Below are 8,730 nucleotides of genomic sequence, written 5' to 3'. Positions count from 1 at the left end.
GAGAGAGGCCATAGAAAAGCTGCTGGAGAAGAAAGGGGGGGGGGGGGGAGACGCGTAAACAAGAAAGAGGAGAAGGAAGGGAATATCAAGAACGTTAGAGGGACTAAACGAACTTCTCGACCGTTTTTCGGGCAGCGTCGTATCGAACCTGGAGTGGGACGAGACGTCGGAAGAGCGAATCGTACGTCCTCCAGTACTCCTCGTTCTCCCAGATCTCGAAGAAGAAAGGTACGCGAGATAGTCGTTCCTTCTTGTAGATGTAGTCTGCCATTGCGAATCGATAATCAACGACGGCGAGGAGATTGAGCCTCTCGATGAACTGGAGCCACTGGAGGTGGTAGTCGTCTTGGGCGTCGGGAGGGTAGGAAGGACAGATCCTCGAGGGTTTGTTAGGGAACTCCCTCCAAGCGGCCTGGACGTCAGGGTGTACGTTCGAAGAGATAAGGGAGGGGTAGATTCGGACGAGACTGGTGAAGGAGGCCGCGATTTGGTCGCTGGAGAGGGGGAGGAGCGCCGAACGAACGTCGTCGAGGGAGCAGGTGAGGTCGGCAAGGACGGAGGATATGGTGAGGTTGGTAGTCCGTGTGTCTACGTCGGTGAGATGGATGAATTTACGATCTCCAGGGGGAATGGGTTTGTCTGGAAGGTTGGCGGAAGGCGGACGAAGCGAGAGCCTCAGTGCTTGTTTTTGCGACGCGACGAGGTCAAAAGGTCGACTCACCGGATCCGATGACAACGAGGTCATCCCTGAAGGACAGCCCTGCGGGGATCTTGAGAGCCCATCGAAGGCATCCCGAGAGCTCGTCTGTAGAGGGTAGCAGAAAGGGAGGAGTCAGCGGTTGTAAGAGACGAAAAGAACGAGCGGACGAACCTCTCGCTCCAGGCGGTCCACCAAACACATCATTCCAGCTCTCTATTCTCTTTCGAGTGCCGACTAGGAAAGGTTTTCCTGTTGAAACCAAATGAGTGAGAAAAGAGACTCGGTGAGCACGGGAATGTCAGGAAGAAGCAAAAGGAAGAGAAGAGAAACTGACCTGGGTTCCAGTCGTTCGGAACAGGAGTATCATCTCCCTCGTCAGCTTCACTGGGAGCAGAAGACGCCGCGCTCGAAGATCTCGATCTAGAGGCCCTCGTTGGGGTCTCCGAAGCGATCTTGTCCAGCGGGACGTTGAGCGACGACGACGACGAAGGTCGAGGGAGACCGACGGCGGAAGGCGACCTTGACCTCCAAGGAGTGGCAGGCGACGACGGAGAAGCTTTAAGAAAAGGAGATGGAGTCGTCGGGGCGAGATGTCAGCACGCAGAAACAGACGGGCGGGAGACGAGAGACAGGCTCACCTTCGGAAGGCATCCGATTCGATTTTCGAACAGCGACTCGAGACGGTGATCGTTCCGCTGTGATAGAAGGAAGGGAAGAGAAAGGGACGAGAAGATGTCAGTTTGGAGTCGTCAGAAGCTCGAAGCCAGCAAAAGAGAAGGGAACAATCTACTCACAAGTCTTCAACTCCCCCTCCCGTTCTGTCGTTCGCACACGATGCCTCAGCGACCTCGTCTTCCCTATAGCAGCCACCTCGTCTTCTTCAACTCTCCCCTCCGCTCCTTCCTCCGTAGCATCCCTCAAACAACCCTCAGCGTCCTCCCGTCCCGTGGGTTTGAGCATCCCGTCGTTCTCCTCAACGCTCCTCAACCCGTCCCTCTCCTCCTCCTCCCTCTCGGTCGAGAGCTTGGACCCATCACCGACGAGAGGTTCCGCGTTATCTTGACATCGACGATCGTCCTCCTCGTCTGAAGGGTTGGGAGTTCTGATGCCGGAGAGAAGAGAGCGGGGTCGAGATGGGAGAGGGGTTGGCGTGGACGGAAGGAGGGTAGGGGGGGTTGAGGGCTGAAGTCGAATAACGACTCCGCTACCAGAGGCTGTGATCAAAAGGTGAAGAAGAGTCGAAGGAAGTGTCAGATCAAGATCTAGAGCGATTGAAGGGGAACGAGACGAACCGGCAGGCGAGGAAGGTGATCCAGCAGCATCGTCGCCAACCCTTTGAGCTCCAGCATCACCACCAATCCCAGGGAGCCTAGCTCTCATGCCGAAGCTCTCAGACCTGTCGCCACCGAATCGAGATGAAGTCTTCGATGTTGAGGGCAGAAGAGGGACGCGTTCGTCCTCCTCGTTCTCGTCCCAGGATTCCTCTTGAGCCTCGCTTCGCTGGATAGGGAGAGGGTGGAACCTTCCGACTGCTTGCGACTCGGGTGAGACGGACGGGGAGAGCTCTGGAGTGAGTCGAAGGAGTGGAGGAGAAGCTTCGAACGGGTTGTGGAGAGTCGCAGGACTGAAGGCCGAAGGCGACGAGTTGCTCGAGTTGGACGACGATGACGCTGAAAAGGTTGGATGCGTGAAGGTTGAGAGGAAGAAAAGAGGGAGAAGTCAGCTTTATCTCGATATCTCGAACCCAGCCATCGCAGATGAAGAGAAGGGAGAACGCACCTGAATCGAGGAGGGTCTGGTAATCGTGGATGACTGCGACGAAGGAGGAAAAAGATCAGCCGAAGCTTTCGAGAAACGAAAAGTGCGTAGAAGACATAAAGGATACGCACTCTCGTCGACTGTCTCGTCCATGGGACCCGTCGTCGCTCGGGGTCGAGTCTCGAGTTGAGGTCGAGCTGAAAGGAGTTGCAAAACAGTACAAAGGTCAGGACGACACGGTTTGGCGAAGAAAGATCGGTCAGGGAGTGTGACTCACCCGAGTCGTCTGCGAGGCACACATAGCGAAAAGAGAAAGAAGAGAAGAAGATCAGGAACGCGTCGTGATCCCGTCCCAACTTTCCTCAAACTCGAAGCGTCGAGCGGGTCGTTTCGAACTTGTAGTGTAGCGATTGTAGTTAGATGCCACGTGAAAGGCATAGTACTGAAACGAAATAGTGGAAGACTTACCGTTCGACTCGATCGGACCCAGTTCGAAGGGTCGAGTTCTTTGTTGTCGTTCCAGCTCGACGACGAGAGCGTTGATCGTAGCTTGATGAATTGAGATCGTGGTATCACGAGCAGCGATAGTGGCATCCCGATCGACGATAGTCGCATCCTTATCGACGATAGTAGCATCCCGGCGATGATCTCTCCACATCGCTCGAGCTTCGACTCCAGGCGTCCAACCTCCCTGGCCAACCTCTCGACCGTGACGTCTTGCGAGGCGGTGATAGTGAGCTGAAGGTTGGTCGAGAGGGCGGGAGGAAGGGCTGAAGGGGAAGAAGAGACGACGAGAGGGAGGGAAGGCGATGATGCCGACGCGACGAGAGACGACGACGAAAGGTCCGTTGAGGTTGCTGCTGCTGGGGCCGAGGAGAGGTAGGCCGGTGCTGCTTCCGTAGATGATGATGGTACTGAGGGAGAGGAAGCAGCGAGATTGACGGTGGACGAGGCTTCGTCGACGAGAGGAGGGACCGACGAGGAGACGTTCGCTGCTGCTGATTCTGCTGCTCCTGCTCCTCCTGAGGGTGTCGAGGAAGATGCTTCCGACGGTACCGATGCTGGTGGTGCTGATGCTGGAGGAAGAGGAGGTGGTGGACCTGACTGGGAGGATGAACCTCCGTCGAGGAGAGGAGGGAGTGAGGAGGAGATGGCTGCTGCTGCTGACGTCGTTGAATCTTCTGCTGGTCGGTTCGCCGTCGCCGGAGAGGTAGGAACGATCGATAGCGACCCTGTCGCTGATGGGGAAGAAGATGGGGAGAATCCAAACGGTTTGGGAGGTCCGACTCCTGCTGCTCCTAACGACGACGCGACGGCGAGGACCGGAACGGGAGAGCCTGTTGGTGATTGTGGGGTGTCGTCTTCTGCTGCTGGTACTGGCGCTGGTGCTGGAAGAGGAGGAGGGAGCTCGGCTGGGGGGGAGGGAGCTCGGCCGGCGGGAGGAGAGTTGAAGGGAACTCCTGAGGGTCCTGCTGAGAGGATTGCTCGAACATCCTCGGTACCATTCGACGGAGGAGGAGCTGCTACCGCAGTGGGAAGAGGAGCGCCTGCTACTTTGGATGCTGTTGTTGCTGCTGGAGGAGGAGCGAGGGCGGACGCGCCGGAGGGCTGAGGAGCGCTGGTCGAGCGAGGAGCGGGAGGTCCGAACTTGGTTCCCAGTTGGGACGACGAGGATTTCCTCTTGATGTTGGAGTTATCCGAGGAGTGAAGGCTCGCTGACGAGGAAGATCGAGCGATAGGCAGAGACTGCTTGAGGAGAAATCAAAACAACGATGCGCAAGGTCAGTTCCTCCCTCCCTTCGAGTTTCGAGCCTTCCTCCGGCGAGAGCTCTTCCCATCCTACTTCCTTCCCGTCTCTCTCGTATGTTCCTTCTCATCTTCGATACCTCCTTCGCTTTCCTCCTCAAACGGAAGGGAAGAAGGCCAGCGGAGCACGATCCACAAGAAAGACTCACCTCCTCTCCGTCCGGACTCCCACCCAGGCACCAATCGGGAGCTTTGGCAAAGAGTTCCTGGAACTCTTCGGGCGTGAGAATCTCCTTCGCTGCCTCTGCCAGATCGTTCTTGAAAGGGAGGAACGAGCTCGCCGACTTTGGGCGTCCCTTCTTCCTGATCCTCTCGAACTCGTCCTCCACGAATTTGATGAAGTTCTTCCTGTCGAGTCCACCGCCGAAGGAGGCTGTCATCCTCGCAGCTTCTCGCAGGCGACGTTTGAGATCGAGACTGTCGTAGTGGTACGTTGGTCGTGCTTGAGGTTGGGGAGCGGAGGAGGAGGAGGAGGAGACGGCGTTGCCGGAGGGTGGATGGAAGCTGCTGATACTGTTCGAACGTTGATGTTTTGGTTTAGGGATTCCAGAGGTGGGTGGCACCTTCAGACTCTTGTCTCCCATGGCTTGAAGAGATGCTGAGTGCTGGGAGGAAGAAGGGGAGAGGAGGGAAACGGAGGGACGGGAGGAAGGAGGGCTGAGTCGAAGGAGGAGGAACGAACGACTTTTGCTGCTTGGTTTGAGACCAGAGAAGATGTGAGGGTACGTATGCTGGAGATCGATTTTCGAGGGTGTGGCGAAGTAAGTCGAAAGTCGATGGTGGTGGTCTGAGGGAAAGCAACGAAATCGGAAGCGAGCAACGAGAAGAAGAAGAAGAGGAGAGGGGGAGCTGAAGGGAATAAAGCGGAAACAGTCTCGCTTCGTTCCTGGATTCTTGGCTCAGGAAAGAGAGGGAAGTGAGCTAGTCAAAAGAGGAGTCGAAAAGAGAGAAGCGAGAGAGTTGCATAGTGGGAGAGAAGAGGGGAGGGGAGAGGAGCTGTCGGTTCGAGGGGAGAAAGGAAGGTGAGCTTCAAGAGAAGAGGGAGGGCGGAGGAGGTTTCAAGCGGTTCTTGTTTGGTCCGACGGACGGAACCGCTCCGATATAGAACGAAGAGCAGAACTTCTTTGCTCAAGTCTGCTCCTCCGTATTCTTATATCTCTCGTGTGAAGCTGGATAAAGGTAGAAGTAAATTGAGCTTTCGAGTCGACAGGCTGGCTGGATGGTAGCGCTTCGTCGCCGTTCTTTCACGCCTCCCTCTCCCTCACGGACGAGAATGGCATCGCATAGGAGTAGACGTGTCTGTTAAGAAGCAGTGGCAAGGAAAAGAGACCGAGCTCAGGGGAGACGAAAAACAGGGCAGCAGAGGAGAAAGTAAGCGGCGTCGCGTCCTCGTGAACGCGGGACGACTCCTCTCGACGAGGGTCTCTCTTTCTTGCTGTTCGTGACCATACTCTTCACTGCGTCCTTGAGGGCTGCGATTGAGCATTCTGGAAAGAAGGGGAGCATGGTGGCGAAAAGGGAAAGGCAGCCGGTTAGAACTTGGAAGAACCAGAAGGCGAGCACGCAAGCTCATCACTTCCTTGATTCTCCCACCGCCTCAAGGCCGCTACACGAACTCAGCGCCTTGATGCGATGCCCCTTCGAACATTGCGCTCCTTCGTTCTTCTTTTCTCGTCAAGACCTACCAAAAGAAACAAGAGGAAGTTCTCGTTCAGGGCCCTTCGCTTCCACCCCGGAAGCACAACGTCTCCTCTCTTTCAGCTCAGAAACCTCCCCGAAAAGCAGTCGTGCGAACGTACGAAAGCGATATCAGATCGTCGTGTACTAGAAAAAGAAACTAAAAAAGCAGAGAAAACGTAAAGAGAGAAAGAAAAAGCACCCCGTCGTCCCTCGTCGCACCACCGCCGCCTCCGCTCCTCCAACGACCGCCGAAGAAAACTAATTAAGCAGTTCCCTTGAGGCCGAGCTCCATCTTGATCTGAGCGATGGCCTTTCCGGGCTGTGAGATCGGGGGAGAGAAAAAGAAAGAGATGTCAGCGAAGAGAAAACGACGCGACGAGACGAAACGGCGAGAACAGAGGGAGGGAACACACGTTAAGACCCTTAGGGCAAGTTCGAGAGCACTGCAGATGAACGAAAAGGGAAGGAAGAGTCAGCGAGAGGCGACTGACAAGAGCTGAGGACGTGGAAAGCAGAACTGACGTTGAAAATGGTGTGGCATCGGTAGAGAGAGAAGGTGTTCTGGAGCTTGTCTCCTCGGTCGGCGGTGTACGAGTCCTGAGAGGGAAAGAGTTCAGCTTCTGGAAGAGAGGAGAAAGACCAGGAGGAGAGAGAGAGAGAGAGAGAAGAAGACTCACTCGAGAGTCAGCCATCCATCGGTAGGCCTGCATCAGCACGGCGGGTCCGAGGTACTCGTCTGAGTTCCACCAGTACGAAGGGCAAGATGTCGAGCAGCAGGCGCAGAGAATCTGAGAAGAGGGAAGGAAAGAAAGTGGGTCAGCGAGAGCGTCGGGTGTGATGACCGCAAGGTGTAGAACACTCACGCATTCGCTGAGAGAAGGGAAAAGAGGAAAGGAAGGAAAGGGAGGGCGACGTCGGTCAGCTCGTGATGTGCTTCCAGCCTCTTCCCCATCGGCACCGACCAAATCGAGCCAATCGATCGAGAGGAGATACTCACTACATGCCGTCCAACTTCTTTCGATCCTCGGGAGACTGGAGGTACTCGCCTGAACGAGCAAGAAAAGCAAGGTCAATATCCGAAAGCCTTCCGCCTTCCCCCGAAAGCGTCCGAATCGAGAAACTCACCTTCAGCAGGAGGGTTGTCGTTCTTGAGGAAAGGCTCGATGGACTTGTACTGCTTGTAGAACTGGGTGAGATCGGGGACGAGATCCTTGACGATGTACACTGGAGGGAGAAGAGAAGAAGAGCGAAGGAGACGACGATCAGCTCTCTCTTCCTCCTTCCTTCGTCCTCTTCGTCCAACCAGAGTCGCACCAGATCGAAAGTATTCTTTTCCTACGATTGGATAGAGATGGGAAAGAGGAACGTACTGTGAGGGAGAGGGTAGATCTTGGAGGCCTTCTTCTCGTTCCTGTCGATCCTGCAGAGACAGGCGAGGGTGTTGACTCCGTCGATGTTCATGGCACACGATCCACAGATACCCTCCCTGCACGACCGACGGAAGGTAAGAGTAGGATCGACCTCGTTCTTGATCTTGATCAGGGCGTCGAGAACTGTTTGAGAGCGAAGAGCAAACGCAGAGAGGGAGTCAGGGACCAGCGAAGAGGAAGAAAGGAAGAGAAGAAGGAGAAAGAGGAGGAGCGAGGTGAAGGAGGAGGAAGGACGAACTCATGGGACCGGTCGCGGCGAGATCGAGCTCGTAGGTCTGAAGTTTTGGCTTCTCGGAAGGAAGATCAGGGTTCTGTAGAGGCCCAACCACGAAAAATAGAAGGTCAGCTCATGGTTTCTGCAGGAGAAAGGTCGCACTCCTTCTTCTCTTTCTCATCCCTTCTGATTCGCCCTCGCTCCATCTTCTTGCTCCACCCCCTCCATCGCCCCAACTCCACCAGAGGAGAAAGCTTGCACCGATTGGAGAAGATGGAGGTGAACTTACCCATCGGTAGATCGAGAACTTCTTCATAACGCTCTTCTTTGTAGCAGGGGTTTCCGATGCGTTCGAGTTCTCGACGGCTGAAGCTTGAGGAAGAACCGACGTCGTAGCAATCGCGCGTGATATCGAAGGGAAGACCGAACGAAGACTGGAGGAGCGAACGGCAAACATGTTGGGGGGGGGGGGGGAGGGGAAGAGGAGAGGAGAGGAGGTGAAGGGGGGATGGCTCGATTGGGGTGATGGTTGTTGGGAGCAAGAAGCAGAGGAGGGAGGGAGGAGGGAGAAGGCAGAATTCGGAGGGGCCAATCAAATCAGGTCAAAAGGGAACGTTCAAAACGGAAAACTTTTCTCCATCTTTTCATCCTCGTCAAGACTGCTTCGAGCAGCTATCACGAAGGCTCTGATCGTGTAAGAAAACATCGAGGTCGGACGCCTGGACACGCTCTTGGTCTGCGAAGATTGAGCTCACGTCTCTTCCCGGTCGGCCTTCTTCGCCTCTGCGTGATTCTGACCGTCTTCTTGCAGCTTTGCTCTGCTAGAACGCTCCTATGGTGGGAGCTCGCATGAATGCAGGCATGTCCCTGTCTGATCACTCAAACAGACTCGTCCCATCAACTTCAGGCCTCTGCTTTGGCCTCTTTTCATGCCTCGACGCTTGTCGGTCGTCGCCTGGGTGCGCTTCATGTTGCTCCCAATTCCTCAAATCGACGGATGAAGTGCTCCCTTCTACAGCACTGTGGAAGAGAAGCAATGCATGCGGTAATCTTTCTCGAACGAGGCGCGTCGCTCCTCTCCCTCCTCCCGTCCAAAAGATTGCCAAATCGGATTGAGCCAGAACCATAGCAGCTGGAGGCAA

At 55.4% G+C, this 8,730-nt stretch overlaps 4 protein-coding genes across 4 annotated transcripts; all 4 read right to left on the bottom strand.

Annotated features, from left to right (window-relative positions):
* Positions 1-34: 34 nt before the first annotated feature.
* Positions 35-1,071, bottom strand: BDY24DRAFT_402271 (uncharacterized protein). The gene is made up of 2 exons (XM_076642181.1): positions 1,035-1,071; positions 35-949 (listed from the first exon to the last, which is right to left on the bottom strand). Exon 2 carries the CDS (start codon positions 743-745, stop codon positions 104-106), a length of 642 nt encoding a protein of 213 aa, XP_076492897.1. The 5' UTR covers positions 746-949; positions 1,035-1,071; the 3' UTR covers positions 35-103.
* A 165-nt stretch (positions 1,072-1,236) lies between these two features.
* Positions 1,237-2,087, bottom strand: BDY24DRAFT_402269 (uncharacterized protein). The gene is made up of 2 exons (XM_076642180.1): positions 1,495-2,087; positions 1,237-1,395 (listed from the first exon to the last, which is right to left on the bottom strand). Exons 1-2 carry the CDS (start codon positions 2,078-2,080, stop codon positions 1,259-1,261), a joined length of 723 nt encoding a protein of 240 aa, XP_076492896.1. The 5' UTR covers positions 2,081-2,087; the 3' UTR covers positions 1,237-1,258.
* On the bottom strand, positions 2,086-2,911 carry BDY24DRAFT_402268 (uncharacterized protein). The gene is made up of 4 exons (XM_076642179.1): positions 2,736-2,911; positions 2,590-2,655; positions 2,480-2,512; positions 2,086-2,370 (listed from the first exon to the last, which is right to left on the bottom strand). The coding sequence occupies exons 1-4, from the start codon at positions 2,894-2,896 to the stop codon at positions 2,091-2,093; spliced, it is 540 nt and encodes a 179-aa protein (XP_076492895.1). The 5' UTR covers positions 2,897-2,911; the 3' UTR covers positions 2,086-2,090.
* A 3,147-nt stretch (positions 2,912-6,058) lies between these two features.
* Positions 6,059-8,096, bottom strand: SDH2 (succinate dehydrogenase iron-sulfur protein subunit SDH2). Its single transcript, XM_076642178.1, has 10 exons — positions 7,878-8,096; positions 7,613-7,685; positions 7,315-7,497; positions 7,070-7,168; positions 6,942-6,990; positions 6,808-6,814; positions 6,622-6,732; positions 6,467-6,541; positions 6,358-6,387; positions 6,059-6,263 (listed from the first exon to the last, which is right to left on the bottom strand). Exons 1-10 carry the CDS (start codon positions 8,043-8,045, stop codon positions 6,207-6,209), a joined length of 852 nt encoding a protein of 283 aa, XP_076492894.1. The 5' UTR covers positions 8,046-8,096; the 3' UTR covers positions 6,059-6,206.
* Between the last annotated feature and the right edge of the window lie 634 nt (positions 8,097-8,730).

The sequence above is a fragment of the Mrakia frigida genome (assembly GCF_051309035.1).
Source record: "Mrakia frigida strain ATCC 22029 unplaced genomic scaffold BDY24scaffold_40, whole genome shotgun sequence".
Classification (NCBI taxonomy): Eukaryota; Fungi; Basidiomycota; class Tremellomycetes; order Cystofilobasidiales; family Mrakiaceae; genus Mrakia; species Mrakia frigida.
Note: the sequence above shows the minus strand (reverse complement) of the source record. Positions and strands in the feature narration are given on the sequence as shown.